This window comes from Bubalus kerabau, chromosome 8, assembly GCF_029407905.1.
Source record: "Bubalus kerabau isolate K-KA32 ecotype Philippines breed swamp buffalo chromosome 8, PCC_UOA_SB_1v2, whole genome shotgun sequence".
NCBI classification, from domain to species: Eukaryota; Metazoa; Chordata; class Mammalia; order Artiodactyla; family Bovidae; genus Bubalus; species Bubalus kerabau.
In genome coordinates, this window is record NC_073631.1 from 85,347,976 (window position 1) to 85,370,108 (window position 22,133).

At 37.8% G+C, this 22,133-nt stretch overlaps 1 protein-coding gene across 5 annotated transcripts in view; it reads left to right on the forward strand.

The window, feature by feature from the left end:
* The window catches only part of VPS41 (VPS41 subunit of HOPS complex), a 211,604-nt gene that overhangs the window by 154,037 nt on the left and 35,434 nt on the right, over nt 1–22,133 (forward strand). For 4 of the 5 annotated variants that reach the window (XM_055590765.1, XM_055590767.1, XM_055590764.1 and 1 more), the window contains 7 exons: nt 8,613–8,710; nt 12,354–12,483; nt 14,135–14,250; nt 15,815–15,871; nt 18,184–18,245; nt 19,082–19,163; nt 21,575–21,667. In XM_055590765.1, coding sequence (XP_055446740.1) covers nt 8,613–8,710; nt 12,354–12,483; nt 14,135–14,250; nt 15,815–15,871; nt 18,184–18,245; nt 19,082–19,163; nt 21,575–21,667 — 638 coding nt within the window. The remainder of the gene's footprint in view (nt 1–8,612; nt 8,711–12,353; nt 12,484–14,134; nt 14,251–15,814; nt 15,872–18,183; nt 18,246–19,081; nt 19,164–21,574; nt 21,668–22,133) is intronic. The other variant, XM_055590768.1, reaches the window with a different exon arrangement.

A 22,133-nucleotide genomic window follows, 5' to 3' on the forward strand; every position in this document is an offset into this window, starting at 1 on the left:
ATATTCAGCATCCTGCTTGTCAGCAATGTTCATTAAATGGAAGCTATTATTAATATGACTGTTCTATTTTGTTAGTGAGAGAGAACAACAGTAGTTTCTTTTAGTAGTCAGAAGACTAAAACATTCGTGTTTCATAAAGTCAGTTGAAAGAGAATGGGGGGAAAGATATAAATAAGGATTTACTAAATTATTCTGAAAAGGTTAATACATCTCATAAGACAGCTCATAGGTACACATAATAAGACTATTTATTATTCTTTAGGGTTGAAGACGATATTATTGAGATAAACTAGCTGTGAATTATTTGGAGGATGATCTTTTTATCCAGACCCAAATAAAATCTTGATTTTTATTTTTCACAATCTAATACACATTAGTTTTTAATATTTTTTTAAAAGTTTTTTTCATGAAAATTTTTGGAATGAACATTTAATGAAATGTTGTTCTCTCACATATAACCACCATTTCTGCCCTAAACAGGCATATATAGTCATGATAATTGCTATTGTTTCCATGCCCATCTCCTCCCCTCTGGGAATAAATTGTCCTGCTCTGTACTCTTTGTTGCTTTACACCTATTTCCATTCTTGCGTAGCACATGGAATTTTAATTATTTCTTCAGCTTCTAGACTCACAGTCTCTTTTAAGTCAGAGGCAAACTCATCTTCCTCATGTTTCTAGAAGAGTATCTTCTTGTGCTCAGTAATTCCTTATTGAATTAAGTTATTGATAACCCTCAGATATAAAACTCAAGATACAAGAAGTCTCTGTCTTATTCATTTTTATTTCAATCAGACGCAGTCATTCAGAAACTTCCAGCCTGTGCACTGTTGATGGCCCAATGATAGTATGTGTTTGTGACTGTAATCCTGGCCCTGGCTTATATCAAGTTGATATCTAACCCTGATACCTTAACATTTTGTGCTTGGAGGATTCTAGGAAGATGTAGTTATGGCTGCATAATTGTTCCATCCTCCTGAGTTCTCCCAGAAAAATGGAACAACTTGATCATACAACCAAAAACCCATAGACAATATTTAACATCAAGGTAGCCCTAGGAATGCCAACATGCATGCAAATGACAAAACCCACCAACAGCCACAGGAACCACTGCGGTTCCAGAATTGGTGTGAGATGGCAGAGGGAGCAAGGGGGCTTCTAATGAGAACTCCAAGAGAATGCTATAACAGCCAGTGGGTGTTTTCTAGAAGAGACCCCAGGCCATTCTGAGAGGTCTGGGTGAAGTCCTGCAGTTAGGCTGAAGAGTTCAGACAGCTGGGCAGCCCACAGAGTTCTCACAGTTGAGCGGCCAGTGCTTCCTGCCAGGGCTGGCTTTATGCAGGAGGATAAATCCCAAGCAATATGAGCAAGAAGAAATAAAAGAAAGAGAGGTTACGCCGTTGTGCTTAGTCATGTCTGACTCTTTTGACCCCATGGACTGTAGCCTGCCAGGCTCCTCTGTCCACGGAATTCTCCAGGCAAGAAAACAGGAGTGGGTTGACATTCCTCCTCCAGGGGATCTTCCCAATCCTGGGATCGAACCCTCATCTCTTGCATCTCCTGCATTGGCAGGCAGATTCTTTACCTTTGGGCCATCTGGGAAGCCCTAAAAGAAAGAGAAAGTCCAGATGAAAGCTGGGAGGGGACAAAGCCAGAAAGTAAGGAACCATTTTTAAAACTACATGAAAACTTTGAATGAGGGAACTCTTCAAGGTTAGAAGAGTTACCCCAGTTCCTGTCTTCTCCCAAGAGATCAGTGACTGATTTTATCTAAAAACAAGCACTGAAAAAGTACAACGCTCAAATCCTCTGCTAAGGTTTAAGAAAAAAATTAATAAAGAACAGAATAACATCCTTAGCAATGAAAGCATACCACACAGAAACACCCACAAAATAGATCACAACTGTAATTTACTGTTTCATAACAAGCTACAAGATAGTTGAAAGAAGTTACAGAAGACATGGAAGAACACCAGAAATCAGAATTAAATTTCAAATGAGGTGACAGAACTCAGAAAATACTTATAAATTAAAAAATTATTTCAGAAATAAAGGTTAAACTGGAAGGAACATGGGAGCAAATAGATGCAAAGATAGTACTGTAAGAGAAATGGAAGAGGAGAAAGATTTTAATGACAAATCAGGAGTGTGTATAAAATAACTAATGAGAACCTACTGTATAGTACAGGGAACTCTACTCAGTACTCTGTGGTGACTTAAGTGGGAAGGAAATCCAAAAAAGAGGGTGTGTGTGTATGTGTAGCTGACTCACCTGTACAGCAGAAACTGACACAACAGTGCAAAGCAACTGTTGTTCAGTTGCTCAGTTGTGTCTGACTCTTTGCGACCCTGTGGACTGCAGCACGCCAGGGTTTCCTGTCTTTCACTATCTCCCAGAATTTGCTCAGATTCACATCCACTGAGTTGGTGATGCCATCCAACCATCTCATCCTCTGCCATCCCCTTCTCCTCCTGCCTTCAATCTTTCCCAGCATCAGGGTCTTTTCCAGTGAATTGGCTCTTTGCATCAGGTGGCCAAAGTATTGGAGCTTCAGCTTCAGCATCAATCCTTCCAATGAATATTCAGGGTTGATTTCCTTTAGGATTGACTGGTTTGATCTTCTTGCAGTCCAAGGGACTCTCAAGAGTCTTCTCCAGCACGATAATGAGAAAGCATCAATTCTTGGGCGCTCAGCCTTCTTTATGGTCTAACTCTCACGTCGGTACATGACTACTGGAAAAACCATAGCTTTGACTATGCAGACCTTTGTTGGCAAAATGATGTCTCTGCTCCTTTAATGTGCTGTCTAGGTTTGTCATAGCTTTTTTTCCAAGGAGTATATTAATATTTAGGGCTTCCCTGGTGGCTCAGACAGTAAAGAATCTGCCTACAGTGTAGGGGACCCAAGTTCATGCCCTTGGTCGGAAAGATCCTTTGGGGAAGTAAATGGCAACCCACTCTAGTATTCTTGCCTGGAAAATCCCATGGGCAGAGGAGCCTGGCAGGCTACAGTGCATAGGGTCACAAAGAGTCAGAGACGACTGAGTGACTAACACAAGGACAGGGTCGTCATAGCTTTTATTCTAAGGAACAAGGATCTTTTAATTTCATGACTACAGTCACTGACTGCAGTGATTTTGAAGTCCAAGAAAATGAAGTCTCTCACTGTTTTCATTGTTTCCCTATTTGCCATGAAGTGATGGGACTGGATGCCATGATCTTAGTTTTTTAAATGTTGATTTTTAAGCCAGCTTTTTCACTCTCCTCTTTCACCTTCATCAAGAGGCTCTTTAGTTCCTCTCCACTTTCTGCTATTAGGGTAGTGTCATTTTCATATCTGAAGTTATTGATATTTCTCCTGGCAATCTTGATTCCAGCTTGTGCTTCATTCATTCCAGCATTTCGCATGATACACTCTGCATAAAAGTTAAATAATCAGAGTGACAATATACAGCCTTGATGTACTCCTTTCCCAGTTTTGAACCAGTCTCTTATTCCATGTCTGATTCTAACTGTTACTTCTTGACCTTCATACAAAACTATACTCCAATAAAAATTGAAGAATTAAAAGGAAAGGGAAAAAAAGATTTTTGATTAAATGATAAATACTGAAGATGGGCAAAGGTAGTTTAGCCTGCAAATAAGAGTCCTGGGAAACAAAACAAGGAAATGGAGTAAATACCAGAAACAGTAATTCAAGAGAAATTTCCTGAAACTAGTTTTAAAACAGATACAAAATAGATATAAAAACTAGAAACTGTAAATTAAAATAGTACAGTGTGTATATGAAAGTATAACCCAAATGCACATCATCAAGATATACCTGAGTAAAATTACTTGATTTTTAAAGACAAAAAATTATAGGGTATCTGGACCCTATAATTGGACCCTGTGCTGTCCAATAAGGTAATTACTTGCCACTTTTAACTATTCAGTGCTTGAAATGTGGCAGGTGTGGGCTGTGTCTAGGATTCCAAAGACTTGTGTGAAAATAAAAAGTAAATTATCTCAATATTTTTTTATGTTTTTGCTTGAAATAGTTGTATGTTGATATATTACATTAAATATTTTTTAAAATTTCATCTCTTTTTACTCTTAAATATGGCTACTAGAAAAACTTACATGCATAAGTTATGTTTTTGTCTTAAGTTAATACTCTGTTGAATAGCACCGATCAAGATCTGAAGCTTCTCTTCTAGATTGGGTCTGTATAGAATTGCCCTCTTTCTGGATCCAATTAACTCCTTGAATACAGTTTTTATGTAAGTAATCCTTCTGAATCTTTCTTTCTCCTTCTCTCTTATTCTGCTTAGAATCTCTTCTTTTCTTGAACTATTTCTTACAACACGTCTAGGAGTGCTTTATCCTCCTGAATAAAGTAGAGCACAGTGACTCTTTATCTCCATCGGGTGAAAGCTGCGCAGCAGCTGTAATGTTGTCTTTGCTGAAAGTGGAAGTCTTAGTCGCTCAGTCGTGTCTGATTCTTTGCGATCCCATGGACTGTAGCCCACCAGGCTCCTCTGTCCATGGGATTCTCCAGACAAGAATACTGAAGTAGGTTGCCATTTCCTTCTCCAGGGGGTCTTCCCAACTCAAGGATGGAACCCAGGTATCTTGGCTTACTTCCACCATAACTCAGGGACCCCAGAGCAGTTCCTGCAGGGCCCTAGAACCATCAACTCACTTTCTACACCTCCTTGATCTGCAGTATAGCTACTGTCTTTTGTGGCTTTCTCTAGAAATTCTGCATTTTTCTCTTCTTCGCCCTTGCTCCCCAGCTTTTGCTTTCTATTTTGTCTTAGTGCTTTCCAACAGAAGTTGTCTTTTTTTTCTGTATGATTTATCTTTTTCAGATAATGGAAAGATTCTGTGGTATGAGAACCATAAACCACCTATGTTCAAACTATTTTCCTTTAATGAGGTTTTTTTTTTTTTTTCATTAAAATTATGACAACTCTTGGAAAATATATTTCAGGGAAAATAAATTAACTGAAACTTTGATCAGTCTATAGAAATTTTGAAATAGGCAGTAATGACATGAAGACATTTTATAAATTTGGTTGATAAACATTACATAATTTACATATGTTCTTTAGAAGAATAAATGTTACCATCCAGTGTTTCTTTCTCTAACTCTCTTCATTGTTATCTGTTCATTTAGAATATTTCTTGTACTTCTCTATTCGTTCTGACACCACTGTCTCTAACCAGCCCTTCAAGGATTTAGCATTAGTATAAAGAATACACTGAATCATGATGGATCCTAAAACAGTCCTGTTCTGTTACCTTAGTAAGTAGTAAAAACAGAACCCCATGGTTCATCCTAAAAAGTCTTTTTTTTTTTTTGCTGTTTTTATTTTTGTTGGCCACATTGTGAGGCATGTGGAATCTTAGTTCACTGACCAGGGATCAAACTGGTCAATCCCCTGCATTGGAAGCACAAGAATCTTAACCTTTGACCTTCAGGAAAGTCCCTGAAGTGTCTTTTTTTAATGTAGAATAACTGTAGACCTTTCCCTAAACTAGGACCTCAAACTAGGAAGTGAATCCTTTTTATACATGATACCATTACTAATGAGTATTCATGGAGATGAATTTCTAAGTGGTAGAATATTCAAAGCTAAGAAAAGCAGCCACTATTTAAGAATTCTTAAATTATAACTCATAGTGGGTATGACTGTAATTGCAGTTTTGTTTTCCATAAGATTTCTGTTGATTTGAAATCATTTTAATAAAATGAAAAGAATTACTTGAATTACAACTTTTTCTGAATGGTGGTAACTTGCTTAACTGTGCCTCTGGAAATCTTAACAATGCTGTTTTTATATACCACATCTCTTCTTCATAAATAACATTTCTTTTTGTTTTTTGTTTCTCATTTAGACACTGCATGTCATTTCTACCTAAATTATTACTAATTTTCTGTTAGTAAGTGTAGACAGCTTTAGCTCTTAACAAATAAGCATTTGCGACAGTATCTGGAATTGAGAAGGAAATAGATATCTGCTTCTTCACATTATTGCCTTGTTTTGTTTAAGAACACATTAGATATTCTATTTTGTTCTTAATTAAATAATAGGAAACTTTACGCATTATTAACTCAATTCAGTATTAACTCAAGCTCTTGACAGAAATCAGGATGTAGAATTATTTTCTAACTTTTCTGTTCTATGTCTTATGAGTCATGCATATATATCAAGGCCTTGATGTGCATTTGGTTACCTTTAGGATGGATACTGTCTGATACTTCTTGGCAGTGAGGCTAACAGCCCATTTGGCATCTCAAGTGGGGAGAATACCTCATTCACCCACAATTTCTTAGATGATGCTCTCCCATGGGTTCCTGTTTCAGAGAGGCACCCCAAAGGCTCCATGTGAGTCCCATGAAGCAGTCTCTGTAGCACCTCTGACTGACTGATCTTCACCCAAGGTGCTGGTAAGGGAACTGGATATGGAGCATTTCAATAATGGAATGTGATTTAGTAAAGAAGAACACAAGTCCCTCTCTACTAAACAGAGTTTAAGCAACCTCAGGAGTACTGGCATCCACAACCTCCTGTTAATAGGCCTGTATGTCTTCAAGGATATGAAACTCGCACCTCTCTGGTCATTAGGTCATGTGTGGCCCCACACTGATCAGTAGCATCTCCACATTCCAACCCTACTCTGTCCCTGCTCACATGCTACATTCACACATAGCACTGGGGAAACTTCTTCACAACCTTCAGTGTCTGGCTACACAATGGACATGCTCATCTCCGAGCATGCTTCATGTGAATATTTATCACATTAGCACTTTAGCAAAACTATTTTTAAGTGGCTGGGTAAGAATATTCAGTTCCAGTTCAGAGATTGAAAAGAAAAAGTATTCATGGCAGAGCTGCACAATTTGGACTTACACCATCTGGTTCTGTTCAGGGCACCCTGACTACCTATGTGATCCAACCAAGGACACAGCTTAAAAATGTTATCCTTTTCATATTTATGTTAACTGTTTGTGTGCATGCTAAGTTGCTTCAGTTGTGTCCGACTCTTTGCGGCCCTGTGGACTGTATCCTGCCAGGTTCCTCTGTCCATGGGGTTATCCTGGCAAGAGTACTAGAGTGGGTTGCCATTTCCTTCTTCAGGGGATTGTCCCAACCCAGGGATCAAGCCTGCATCTCTTGCATCTCGTGCACTGGCAGGCAAGTTCTTTACCACTAGCGCCACCTGGAAAGAGACATTAACTATTTTTGTGTATTATCCTGTTTCATTTTGGTATGAAAATTAAATTTTGAAAACAGTCGTATAAGGAGTAGGCATTAAAGATAAGCAGAGACAAGTAACACTAAGTGATTTATGAGGAGAATGGAGAGGAGGAAGAAGAAAAATTCACTAACCCCTCATTTTATTTGTATTATGGGTTTATTTCTACTCTGATACCTTTATTTTATACATGAGAAAAGTTATCAGCAGAAATCAAAATGAATTGTCCATGTTTAATTTAACTGCAGTTACAACTCTGATTTCCTGACTCCATGTTCAATATTGTTTCCAGTATGCTACACTGAGTTCTCCTGGTTTGGAAAAGATGGCCATTTTATCATAAAAGTTAACTAAACTTGAAGCAGATACCACAGAACTGTGGATAAGAACTGAATCAAGAAATTCTTAGAAAATGTGATGTGTTCAAATGAGAGTTTACTCCCAAATAAATCTTATCAGTGCAATGTATAATTCATGGAAGAGTCTTTTCCTGGTACTAATACTGTATCAGTTAGCTTTGCTGTGTAACAAACCATCCCCCAAATTAGTTGCTTAAACAGTCATTTGTTATAAATAGTACAACAGCTAGTCATTAGAATCATACTGTAGCAGTATTTGTACTTCTACAATTGAGCTGTCTGTAAGATCTTTGCGGTTTATTGTAATTAAATCTATATTCTTAGGTGATGCAATAGAAGAAAGAGAACTAAGTTTTAATGACTGTTTTTTAAAAGAAAAGAGAAATTTCTTATTTTCTCTGACCTTTATTTAATACTGCAGAATTAGCATCAGTTTCATCATCATGTTATCTGTATCTACACTTTTTTATTTTAGAGTTTAGATAAAATGATTATTAAATGTTAGAGTATTAATAGTTTCACAATTACAAAGAGCTTTTCTCATGACCATAATGCCATGGTAATGCTAATTGCGAAAGATTTAAATTGGTGTTTAAATTATTTTAGAAGTATTTTTGTCATTAATAGTATTTTTTATTTAAAATATTTAATTTTTTACATTTAAAATTGTTATTGAATAATTTAGATTGGATTTTATGGATTTCAAAGTGTCTTCATGGGGCTTAACTCTGTCATTTTTAAACTAACAAGGTAATGTCACTTTTCACCATTCATGCTTACTACTGTTGTCGAGTTTGCTTATTGTTTGTAAAAGAATTTTTCAAGTGTAAGTTCCCAGATATCTTTTTCTGGTACTGATTATCATCAAGAAAGTATGTTTATCTGTGTCCCCTTTATGTTAAATTTCGAAAATGAGTCTATTCTGCATTCATAGTAGATGTGTTCTTTCCTTTTGTGCTGTTTTTTGCTGCTATTAATGGTGAATCTTCTCTCCCTTTTGTTTGCAGTGTCTCAGTTTGAAACTGAATTCTACATCAGTGGACTGGCACCTCTCTGTGATCAGCTTGTTGTACTTTCCTACGTAAAGGAGGTTTCTGAAAAAACGGTAATTATTTTCACCTAAAATACAATGGTTCATCTGTAGCATTTTCCCCCAGATCTTGTTGCCATGGAAGAACTCAGATCCAGCCTTAGCAGAACTTCCTGACCTGTAAAACAAGGGCAGAGAGATTACCCTGCAGACTTAATGTATTTACCTTTCAGAAGCTCCACTCCTTGGTTGCCTTTGTTCCTTTTGCCAAGCAAAAGGGAGTCTCTTTTTTTTCTTTTTAATTTTTCTTTATTTTTTTCCATCTCTCCTGGTATTTCAGTCGAAAGGAATGAAGGATTTCCTTTTGCTGAAAGGCGAAGAAACTAAGCTGACACTGTGCATTAACTGAAATGAAAGCGATGAAGTTGATCTGCAGCATCAGCAGAGGTCCCTGTGGTTAGAGTGAATTACCGAGAGGGCAGTCCATTATTTCCTGTGGTCCAGACATACTTGTTTACTTCCCAATGGCCTAGTGATTCTGAGTAGCTTGATTCTTGCTTGGAAATTAGATTCTTGCTAAGTCTGTTATCAGTGCAAATGATGGTATGAAATGCATAGCTAATAGGAAGCAGCAGAGAATCAGCATTTCATTATACATGACTTTGGAATGAAGCCTGTTATAGGGTCCAATGGAGGACCCTGCATACTGAGTCTTTCTTTGAAGCCTAGGTTGGCTGCATTCCTAGTTTGTCTTTATTGTCAGAGTCCAGAGGTCCTGCTAGGAAGGGGCTAGGGGTGGCTTCAGGGTATAAACAAGGAGAGTTTATTGTAAAGGATTTTCTTTTGGATGCTGTGTATAAAAGAAACACAATTGATCATCTAGCCCTCTACAGTGAGTGGGTTCCCCTTGTCTGTGTTCTCTCCCCTTTTTCAAACAGCAGAGAATAAAATGGGGAGAAAAACCCCGGGAGTCCCAGTTTTGAAGTGGTAGCTGCTCTCCAGCATTCCTCTGAGCGAGCTCTTGCATCAGAAGCCATCGCTATAGTAACCTGGAGCTCTGGGTGCCGATGTTGCTAGGCAATGGGATGCTGCAGACTTAAGTGAACACTCAAACCTGCTAAAATCAATAGGACTGGCTTCTAGCCCTGTGCAGGACATCAGTTTATTATTATTTTATTTATTTTTTTTTTTGAAAAGAAAGAAAAGCAGTGGCTCCTGAGGGAGTAAATACAGTGCTTTTTGATGAGGAGTGTGGGGAGGATTGAGAATGTGATTGAAAGACATAAGGAAAGAGGCAGTAAAATGAAAAAGGGAAAGCCTAATAAACCACTGACCAAAAAAAGAAGGAAAGGAAGGAAACCTTTGCTAATAAAAGAGAATATTGGAAAGGAGTAAAACCCAAGAAAGGCCAGCCTCAAAGAGCAAATTAGAAAATGGAATTTTTTTCAGAGGAAGAAGTGAACGTCTTAGAGATGTTTTAAAAATGTGTGTGTTGGTGTACATAACTCTTGGTATTCTGTACCACCAAAGGACACCTGAAATCCTTCAGCACAAAATGAACTGAAAAAATTAAGGCAGAAATAGTAAAGAAGCAAGCTTGGGGCCAACAATGCCCTCCCCACTTTTCATATCAAATAGACAGGTTAAATGCAACAGTAAACAAATTTTTTTCTACCAGGCTTAATGTTACTCCAGCATATTTTCCCATCACATCTTTGACCTTCATGCCTGTCCCCACATGGTTGTTGTGATAGTTACAAGCTCCTCCGTGTTGCTGTATTTTGGGGAGCATCATTCCATTCTCTGTGCATATGGCTGTGCAGTCTCCCATCATTATTTATGGTGCTTGTGACCTATTTCATCTCATTGATATAACCTAATCTATGAAGCTGCTCCCTTAATGTTTTTTTTTTTTTTTCATTCATTAATAAAGCGCATGTGTGTTAAGAATGATGCTGCACATGGAGTATCAAAGATCAGCCAGACCAGGGACTTGCCTGGCAGGCCAGTAATATTAAGACTTCACCTTCCAGTACAGGGGGTGTGGGTTTGATCCCTGGTCAGGGAAGTAAGATTCCACAGCCAAAAACCAAACATAAAACAAAAGTAGTGTTGTAACAAATGCAATAAAGACTTAAAAAAAAAAAAAAGTCAACAAGACCAAATTCCTGCTCCCTGGAAGTTCTCACATAAGCAGGGCTGTTTGACCAGTGAACAAAAGTTGTAAAATAGTGAGAATATGGATTTCTCATCCATCACTTTGCTGATGGATTTCTTACATATGAAGGAACTGTTTATATGGTCTAGCCAGGTGGTTTTCTTTTAACATTGTTTGGTTCAATCTTTTTTTCTGTTTTTGATTCTGATTTTGATTTTTTTTTTTTGTCATTGTTAACAGCTGTTAATGTTTTTAAAAATACTCAAATCTTTTTTTCCTTTTTTGTTGTTTTCAAATTAAGATATTTGTCATTTCTCCATAGATCTGGTCAATTATCCTGTATATTCACTGGGGTTTTTTCTTCCACCAGTTGACCTTTTGCAGTTGTTCTTTAAAGTTTTGAATGCTTTAAACATATGAGATGCAGTACTAACCTAATGGTTTCTCAGTTAACCTAACAAAATTGATCAAAGGGATCTGTGAGGCTTACTGCTTTATTGAGGGACCTTGGAGATTCAGGGGTCGTTCTGGACTTCTTTCACGCTGCTTCTTTCATCTGCATTCTCTGTACAGTGCCACACTGCATTAGCTCTTGTTGCTTTGGAAGATAGTCCAAGTACATGTTTCATGCCCCTGTGCTGAATACCCAGAGAGCATGAGCTTTACGGTAAAAAAAACTTGATTGCAAGTATAGTCCCAGTTTTTCCACAAATCCCAGTCTTACCGTTTACTTACATAACTTTAACCTCAGTAAATTTTTTGATCCTCAGTTCGTTCCTCTGCAAAAATCCCGAGGGTGATTTAAGAACTCAGGAGAGTAATCTGTAGATAGTCACCTACTAAGCTAGTGGAATTGTCATAGGCCCTCATTAAAGCATATTTTCCCCTTCTATCTTGGTCTAGAACTGCAGTGACCAGAATTGTAGTCACCAACCTCATGGGGTTATCTAAATTGAAATTAATGAAAATTAAATAAAATTCAAAGCTCAGTTTCTTGGTCATAGTTGTCACCTTTCAGGTGTTCAGTAGCCAGCCGTGACTGCTGACATGGTACAGTGCTATCTGTTCTGTGTATCTCATTACAATATAATACATACATACAATACATACAAAAGGTCAGAATAAACCACTGCTGAAGCTACCCACAGCTGCTGGTGAGACGAGCTCATATCTGCCAAATTTATCAAAGCAAGGCATTTAATTATGGCTATCTAGAATTAATTTCGGAGAAGGCAGTGGCACCCCATTCCAGTACTCTTGCCTGGAAAATCCCATGGATGGAGGACCCTGGTAGGCCGCAGTCCATGGTGTCACTAAGAGTCAGACACGACTGAGCAATTTCACTTTAACTTTTCACTTTCATGCATTGGAGAAGGAAATGGCAACCCACTCCAGTGTTCTTGCCTGGAGAATCCCAGGGACGGGGGAGCCTGGTGGGCTGCCGTCTATGGGGTCACACAGAGTCAGACACGACTGAAGCGACTTAGCAGCAGTAGCAGCAGAATTAATTTGTATCATTTATAGAAATGTAATTCCAGTGAGCCTTTCTTCCTTCCTCAGGAAAGAGAATACTGCGCCAGACCCAGATTGGATATCATCCAGCCACTTTTGGAGACTTGTGAAGAGATTTCTTCTGATGCTCTGACCGTGAGGGGTTTTCAGGAAAATGAATGTAGAGATTATCACTTAGGTGAGAGAGATCAAGGATCTGACTCATGTGATTTCTTATATTTGTTTTTTCCCCTTCACCTGAGTAGCACAACCAGAAGTTTAAATCAAGGTGTTGAAAGGCTCTTAGAGCTAATCTGGACGTGTTGAAAATTAAGACTCCAAGGCCCAGAGATGCTGGAGAACTTGCTTGAGTTCCCAGAGCAGAAGGGAGGGGTAGAGATGGGACCAAGACCAAGGTAAGGAAGCTTTGTGGTCTTCGTTCTTACATTTGGTCTCCTGTCCTAACTAATGTGACACCTGACTTACAAGTGATGTCAAGCAGCATGGTTCTGGGGTTGCCATATCACTCAGGTGTACTCTGGGTTGGCAGAGAAATTGTCCTTCTGTGGCTGAATGCTCAGAGCTTGAAAGAGTGTATGGTACATACTAGACTTTTGCTATTATTTGTCAAGTAGATGAATGAATACATTTAGTCACTGCTTGGAAATAAAAGGAGAACCATTACTCTGTAGTCATACCAGGGGCATCTGTATTTGCAGTTCAGTTCAGTTGCTCAGTAGTGTCTGACTCTTTGCGACCCCATAGACTGCAGCACACCAGGCTTCCCTGTCCATCACCAACTCCCAGAGCCTGCTCAAACTCATGTCTATTGAGTTGGTGATGCCATCCAACCATCTCATCCTCTATCTTCAGTCTTTCCCAGCATCAGGGTCTTTTGGTGTTACTCTTTTCTTGAAAAATACATTGATGAAAAAATAGAACAGCTCTGGCTGTTGAGACAATCTTTCCTTCTTTAAAAACAATTAACATATTTTGAGAGTTGTCAGTTATTTTGGTCAAGAGAAATGAAGAAATATCCTATATCTGAGTTTTCTTGTATGAACACCTTGATCAACCGGGAAATGGGAGTGTCTGTTCTGGACTTAGAAAAAAGCAAATATGACTCACAAGAGAATGCATCCAGTTGAGGTATTTCTCCTTAAAGCAAACTTGGCTGCACACTTAGAAACCCTTCCGAATAGATTTTATAATTGAATTCTGCGGGAAACCCTTACCATCGGCATTGTACACAACATGCTGCAGTGATAGATGATGTCCCCAGGCCTTGGGGCATCTGTCATTTATCCTTTAGATGGCCTTGACCTTGATGAGGAGGAAACATTTATCGCCAACTGTAGGGCGTAATTGTTCTGTAAAAATAGAACAGTGCTGTAATGCCCATCAATAAAGTTTATATACAGTAGATAAATTATATATAATAGACACCAAGAATTTTCAACACTTTCAACTGAGGTCAGAATGTTAATTATGAAACATAATTTTTAAGCCCTCCTTACTCTTTTAAAGATTTTTTGGTATTTCCTCCCACCCTCCTTCCTTCCTTCTCTTCTTTCCTTCCTCCCTTCTCTTCTTCCCTTCCTCCTTCTCTTCCTTCTTTTTTGTTTCAAATTGTTTTACATGTAAATATTTTTTAAAACACTGGAATAGATTCTGACATTCTCACCTCTAGTCTCCCACCATCTTCAAACACAGCCAAACACATGTATTTCAAAGGTAGGAGTTTTCCACTCAGTCTTAAAGTTGGGTAGTCTAACCAAGTCCTCCCAAACCACTGCCAAGGTTTCTCCTATTGAGTCACCCAAGTTGTTCCTCTCTTCTCTTATCTCTAGAGTACTCAGAAGGGGAGTCACTCTTTTACATCGTGAGTCCAAGGGATGTTGTTGTAGCGAAGGAACGAGACCAAGATGACCACATCGACTGGCTTCTTGAAAAGAAGAAATATGAAGTAGTTTTGCTTTTATTTTTTTCAAAGTATTGACAGATCAGTAACATAAAGAGGATAAAAGCATTTTTTGTAATAAATCTTTCATGCTGGTCAACTAGAGTGCTCTAAGCTAATAATATGTGGGAGGCTAATAACTTTGCACTATGGTTTTCAGAAATTAGAGGGAATAAAGATGGCAGGGAGGTTGACTGGCTTTACTGTTCAGTGGAGGAAGAGTTGGCAATGGAGGGAGGGGGTAGGTTAAATCCAGCCTACTGATGTGTTTATTTGGTGGTTTTTCAAGGAAAATAAAATTGAGCTAGTATTTCAGGATCAACTATTTGAATATTTTAGTGAAATAATTTATCTTGTGCTTAGTTCATTTATACTGTGCTTAGTTCATATGTAAAAGTAAAGCTATCAAATTATACTCATTTAGGATGGTTTGAACTGTCTTTTTAGATAAAATGATGTTGTCCACTTCATTGAGTATTGGGTCAGACTAGTTTGAGTATAATGTCCCATCATGACTTTTTTTAAAAAAAAGGAAAACATTTTAATTGCTGCAAAAGCACCGTTGTGGTGGTTTAGTTAGGGAAGCTCTCTGGAGAGGCTTATCTGCTAGTTAGCTAAAAAACAAAAAATAGTCCATTTATTTGGTGCTTTAAGTTTGTAACCACCTGACATGATTTGAAAATAAATGTTTTTATCGAATAATACATAAACTCTTTGGAATCCAAGTTTTTTTTTTTTATAGTTTTCTTTTTTAAAATTTTTTAAAATTTTATTTTATTTTTAAACTTTACATAATTGTATTAGTTTTGCCAAATATCAAAATGAATCCGCCCAGGTATACATGTGTTCCCCATCCTGAACCCTCCTCCCTCCTCCCTCCCCATACCATCCCTCTGGGTCGTCCCAGTGATACCAGTTGATAATATATAAACTCTTTGGAGTCCAAGTATTGATACTTTATTGTTATTGATATTTAAAGGTTTAAATATCAACCTTTATTACCTTGATAGCTTTGAATCCAGTGGCTTCTTAAAGAAATAAATTAGGGTTTCAAACAGTTGTGGTAAACTAATCATTGTAAACTTAATAAAATAAAAATAGAATCAGAGATTTTCAAAATCTTATTGTAGTTATACCTACATGTATGTATATAGGTTACATTTTATGTTTCATAAAGGAAAAGTGCCCCTCGGTTAAACATGTCAAACAGATTTAGAATGACAGGTGGATTTTTTTTGTTGTTCTTTGAACCTAGGAGATTTTGTTGTATTTTAATTTGTGTCTGAAATGTGATTCCAGTATCCTAATGTGGAAATGAATTCACATGGAAATAAGAGAAGTCTTCATTTTGGTTGACAGCTTTTGTTTCAGTTTGAATTCAGTGAGGTTCACTCAACCATAACATTAAAAATTCCTGTGCTTGAAGCAAAAGCCATGGGAAAGCGGGGCTTATTTATGTAGCCCATAACTTTAAAACATAATAAATATAGTGTTTATAACCTCAATATCTTTCTCCCCTACCCGCTCCCTTTTTTTCCCCTCCTCCTTTGTCATGCTTTTGTAAACACAGGAAGCTTTGATGGCAGCTGAAATTAGCCAAAAGAACATTAAAAGACATAAGATTCTGGTAAGTATATAATTTTACTATTTGAAATATAACTTTACCTTTCAATAAGTTATGAGACTGCAAGTAATTTGAGAACAGATTCTTCCTACTTTTTGAGAAGTTATTTCCCATGAATTCTCTAGCCTGTGAAGTCAAAATATTTCATTTTATTAGATCAGTTTCTGCTTGTAAACAAGAAACTTGAACACCTGCTAGGAGGCAGTCTTAGGTAATTTGGAAACTGGATTTATAAATACCCTTTAAATACAAAGCTTTCCAGTTATGTGTGGGGAAGTTTCTTTAAATTGTAGGTAAAATCACATTATCATGAAATTTATCAAGAGAGTAGTTTCATAAAGCTAGATTGCTTCCATGTCTCCATTAAGAACAGACCCAATTTATTTTGTTATGGTGACTAATCTAGGACATCAGATACATTTTTATTACATTTTGGACTCTGGAAAAATATTGTGAATAAAGGACCATTTCTTTGCTAACTGTGACAATGAATGTGCAGATGAAAAGCCAGAAAAGAAATGGTATTCTCTGAGTGTGAAAGATCTCTAGAGATCATCTAGCCCAGGACCCTGGCTGACAAATGCAGATTAGAAGATTAGTCTTTTGTGGCTATTTGGGTTCCAATGTAGATTCCTTTTCCCTGCACTTTCCCACCTTAAACTTCTCTTTAAAATTCTTCAAAATAGCCTAATTCTCAAAGAGTATACAAAGAAAATAACTCAGGAACTTATTCATTGACAATTGTAGAGAATAAGGAAGAATCTAGAAATGAAGTAGTCCTGCCAGTACAAGAATATAATTGAAGTAAGCAGGTCAAAAGTAAGACAAGCTTAGCTAGTCAGTTGTGCATTGGATTTGGTAACATGAAAGTGACAAGTACATTTTCCGTACATGTATTATTTATTCTTAACATGCTTTGCAGAGTGAAAGTGAATAGGAGATGATGAAGTCGAGTAGAATAGAGACTATTAGGCTTGCTGCAAAGTGGAAAAGATTCAAGACTGCAGGTGGGGACTATGACATCATGGGCAGGTTTTGGTAGTCCTGGGTATTTTGTAAAAGAGAGACATTTAACATGCTTATAAGGGGAAAGAGATAAAATCAGGTTAAAGTTAAAGGAACACAGGGAACAAAGGTTGGAGAAATTGACTCTGCAAAGGAGGCATCTCTTCTCTAAACCTGTTGATCTGTGATTTTCAGAGAAATAAAGTTAGTCACCCTTTCTTCATCCTGTAGTTCCAACAGATTTGGAATATGATTTCCTACATAGTCATCCTTAAAGTAAAATTGAATCAACTAAGAACTTTGGGTATTTCCTTTCACTCTTGAAATGGGCATGTCCTCTACATTGATCATGCCTGGATATTTCCTTCCTAGGACAAGGCAAGCAGAGAGAAATGGGCTTCTACCATTTCTGCCATCTAGGAAGAAGTTCCACAAAAGATTTTTTGTACGTAAAGTAGAACTTAAAAATCTAAGTATTTTTTTTTCTTTTTTTTTAGTATATATATTGAGTTAAGCTTCTAATGCAGATGCTTTTGCATGGAACTAATCTTTTATAAGAGTCAGTTCAGTTCAGTCACTCAGTTGTGTCTGACTCTTTGCGACCCCATGAACCACAGCACGCCAGACTTCCCTATCCATCACCAACTCCCAGAGTCCACCCAAACCCATGTCCATTGAGTCGGTGATGCCATCCAACCATCTCATCATCTGTCGTCCCCTTCTCCTCCTGCCCTGAAATCTTTCCCAGCATCAGGGTCTTTTCAAATGAGTCAGTTATTCGCGTCAGGTAGCCAAAGTGTTGGAGTTTCAACATCAGTCTTTCCAATGAACACCTAGGACTGATCTCCTTTAGGATGGACTGGTTGGATTTCCTTGCAGTCCAAGGGACTCTCAAGAGTCTTCTCCAACACCACAGTTCAAAAGCATCAATTCTTCGGCGCTCAGCTTTCTTTATAGTCCAACTGTCATATCCATACATGACCACTGGAAAAACCATAGCCTTGACTAGACGGACCTTTGTTGGCAACGTAATGTCTCTGCTTTTGAATATGCTGTCTAGGTTGGTCATAACTTTCCTTCCAAGGAGTAAGCGTCTTTTAATTTCATGGCTGCAATCACCATCTGCAGTGATTTTGGAGCCCAGAAAAATAAAGTCAGCCACTGTTTCTACTGTTCCGCATCTTTTTGCCATGAAGTGATGGGACTGGATGCCATGATCTTAGTTTTCTGAATGTTGAGCTTTAAGCCAACTTTTTCACTCTCCATGCATTCCAGTTAACTAGGAAATTCCTTCGTTTCATTTTTCCTAGGACATCGGCTTGGCGTATATAAACCACCTGGTGGCAAGAGGAGAGTATGATATAGCAGCACGGTAATCAAGATGTTTTCACAACTATTTGTTAATATAAATAGAATTGAGCCATATTAGCAATACAAAGAAGTCATTCTTTACAACTGACTTTTTTTTTTTCTTCACATTTTTCTAACGGGTAATTTTGAATAGTAGTAGTTTTAACCACAGAATGAATTGATATATGTTATTTACCCACATACTGTCTCATTTTTACCAAATGAAAAATATTTTTCTCAATGAAAGAGGTGTCAAAATACATGAACAGTCTGAGATTTTACCCATTTTATAAGGCAGCCTGGAAAAACAGTCTTCAGGCCTACATTTTTGTCCCCTGATTTAGGAAAATGTGTTTCTTTGATGTGTAAATCAAAGTTTTATTCATACATAAACATTTTTTTCTGTATTATGCACTGAGGTAGAATTCTAATGTTCTAAAGTCTGATTTTGTGGTCCATTATTTAAAGCCAGTGAAGAATTGGTTTAAATGGATACTTGTAGGTATGATGGTATTTTTTCAAGGCATAAAGGGTCCCCAAACTAGCAGCGTTCATCTGGTTAAGTAGGAAACGCAGAACAGGAAAATCATTGGGAAAACCCTTATCAAAGTCTTCTGAAAGGGATTCATCTTTATGTATAAGTATTTTGTATTTTCTTGATTTCCATCAACTCACATGCAGTCAAGTGAGTACCAGTAATAAATACCTTTATGTTCATTGGCACTTGAGATGGAAATTTGTCAAAACTCTGGGATAAGAGATTTATCTAAACCACTGGGGGAAATGACTGCTTATTCTGTCTCTGTTTATTTTCTTTATTTATACTTTCTTTCTCCCTGGGATGTTTTTTACAACCAGCAAATGCCAGAAAATTCTTGGAAAAAATGCAGCACTCTGGGAATACGAAGTTTATAAATTTAAAGAAATTGGACAGCTTAAGGTAAGCAAACTTTATTTTTAACTCTTAATTTTTCTATGTAGTATATTAATATTGAGGGCTTCCCAGACAGCTCAGCAGTAAAGAATCTACCTGCCAGTGCAGGAGACTGGGGTTCGATCTCTGGATTGGAAAGATTCCCTGCAGAAGGAAATGGCAACCCACTGCAGTATTCTTGCCTGGCAAATTCTGTGGACAGAGGAGATTGGCAGGCTACAGTCCATGGGGTCGCAAAAGAGTCAGACATGACTTAGTGACTAAACAATGACAACAATATTAATATTGAAATGGAAATAAAATTAAGACAGTAGTAATCAGCTCTTTATTGGGAAGCGAGTACCATTTCAACTAGAAAGAAAAACTTTTAGAAATTAGTTACAAAACAGGAGCCTGGTTCATATTTTATGTGCATAAAATATATACATATATATTACATGTACGATATGTTCACTTTTTTATGTCCCTCCAATTCCCTCAGTGTTTAGATGAAGTTTTAATGTTCTTTTTAATGAGTATGGAAAACAGGTATGGTCTCATCATAGTAGATTATAAACAGAAGGCTTTTTTCACATGTACTGATAATTAATGCATTTTCCAGTATTTTACTTACTGGAAGATAGACGAAACATTTTGACCAGGTAGCTCCAACAAATAATTTTGATATTTCATTTCTTTAATCTTTCAATTTAGTGTATAACATCCAAACTAATCAGTAAAGTGTTCCTGTGCCTGTAGGTATGTGTGAAACATTTTCACTTCTCAGTTTTTGTGGGCCTTTTTAGCGCTATCCTACAGTTATGAATATGCTTTTAAAAACTGCAGTTATTCAGCTGGCCAGCCCTGTGCCTCATCCTGTCCTTGCCCCATAAATATAAGTCTTCTCTGGGAGACCCTCCAGGACACTTATGGTCATGTTTATTGGGCCAATCCTAGAAGGTCTTCTCCAGTCCTGTGGCCATTTTTACCATGATGGCTCCATCACTCAGAACTCCGTATGAATTCCATATCTGTGTTGGAACTTTGTGGTGGCCATTTTTCCTTGTGTGTACATACTGCTGATAATGGTCACTCAAATTAATGTGAATCCATTCCCACCTAAGCATGGTCTTTCTCCTTTCAATCTGTGTGTATGACATCACAATATACCTATTACTCCATGTTTAATAGCCACTGTCCTGATGAGAACATGTAACTTACCTCCTCCTTCTGTTTAATTGCCAATCCTTGTCAGTTTCACATCATCAGTATTGATTGGGCCTTTTCTCCCCCTCCAGTACCACTGCCTTAACTCCCACCTGAGCTCTTACAAGGGCCTTCTGGTAGATCTGTGGACAACCCTAACCCAGAGTGAACATGTTAGTTGCTCAGTCATGTCCGACCCTTTGTGAGACCTCATGGTCTCACAAGCCTACAAGACTCCTCTGTCCAGGCAAGAATACTGGGGTGGGTAGCCATTTTCTTCTCCAAGGGAGCGACCCAGGGATCAAACCCAAGTCTTCTGCTTTGCAGGCATATTTTTCACCACTGAGCCATAGGGGAAGCCCAACCAGGAATTAGCTATTTGAAAAAATAAGCATGTTCTTCTCATCCCCACCTGCTGAAAGTATCAAATCCAGATTCCTTTCATGACCCCCCTCAGCTTTCTCTCAAGCCTTATCTCCAAACCATGTTGACCTCCCTGCATGCATAGTGGGTACGCACGGTTCCATGCCTTTACCCATGCTGTTCCCTCTGCAAGGGTGCCCTTGCCCTTCTCTCTCTACCTGACAGACCCCTGGCATCTGTCACTTCTGCTTCAGTTCATCACACATTTCTTGTGTGGTGAACTGAAGCAGCTTCCTGTTCATCCTTATTTCAAGACATTTAGCACACAATTGGCTGTTTAGATATCAGCATACTTCCCTCTGAGGCTGTGAGCTCCTGGGGACAGTGCCCCAAGCTCTGGGTTCCCAGGACAGAGCATGGTGATTGGTAAGGTAGTACACTGCGGAGCTATTTTCAAGTGTTTGGAAATTGGAAACTTTTAATACATCACTGAAAAAGCTAAAAACGCAAGATATATTTCCCCTTAATTTCAAAACATGAATAGATGTCATGTAACTTCTGTGACATTCTCTCTTATAACTTAGATTTTCATTAATTCATCAAGAAGAAGAGAGAAAGTTTACTTAACAGAGTGAATTTCTTTGATTCAAATTTATTCATACATGTAGACACCCCATATGTACTTCTAAAAATATATTGTATTATAAAACGAGCGTATTTGAATCTTTTATCTTCGTAATATTTTTCCAAAGTACTCTATTGCCTTAAAATTTAAAGTAAATATATACTTTTATATTTGCTGCCTATTGCAGTACAGTTTTACTTTGCTACTTTTTAAAGGTTTTTTTTCTTTTCTTTTCTTTTCTTAGGCAATTAGTCCTTACTTGCCAAGAGGGGATCCAGTTCTGAAACCACTCATCTATGAAATGATCTTACATGAATTTTTGGAAAGTGATTATGAGGTATGACATTCCAACATGGTCATCTTGTTCTCAGTGGAAAATGTTAAGAAATCTAGAAAAATAGCACAGTGGAGCAGCTGATTTAAAGGCAGCAGCTTTGCAGCTTCTGTGGTCGATGAAACTGGGGGTACATACACTCTGATGACAATTAAAAATATGTGCACCTTGTTAGAGAAAATGTCTAGTCTGTGGACATTCTGAAGATTTATTAAAGCTAGCTTCTTGATAGAGCTAAAGGAAAAGGATCAAGTACCATTTGGGGGTTTTAAGAGGTAGAATAGCATCCGCTAACCATGCTTCTAACAACCCTGAAGAATGTAGAACTTTCTGAAACACAGAACTTTGCCAAAGGAGGATCAGAGAAGTTGGGAGGCAGGAAGGAAATTGGAAGTGATCTGTTTGTGTATTGATTAAGGAGAAAACTACTACTTAAATTGCTTATCTACTATATACTCTGCACTTTTAC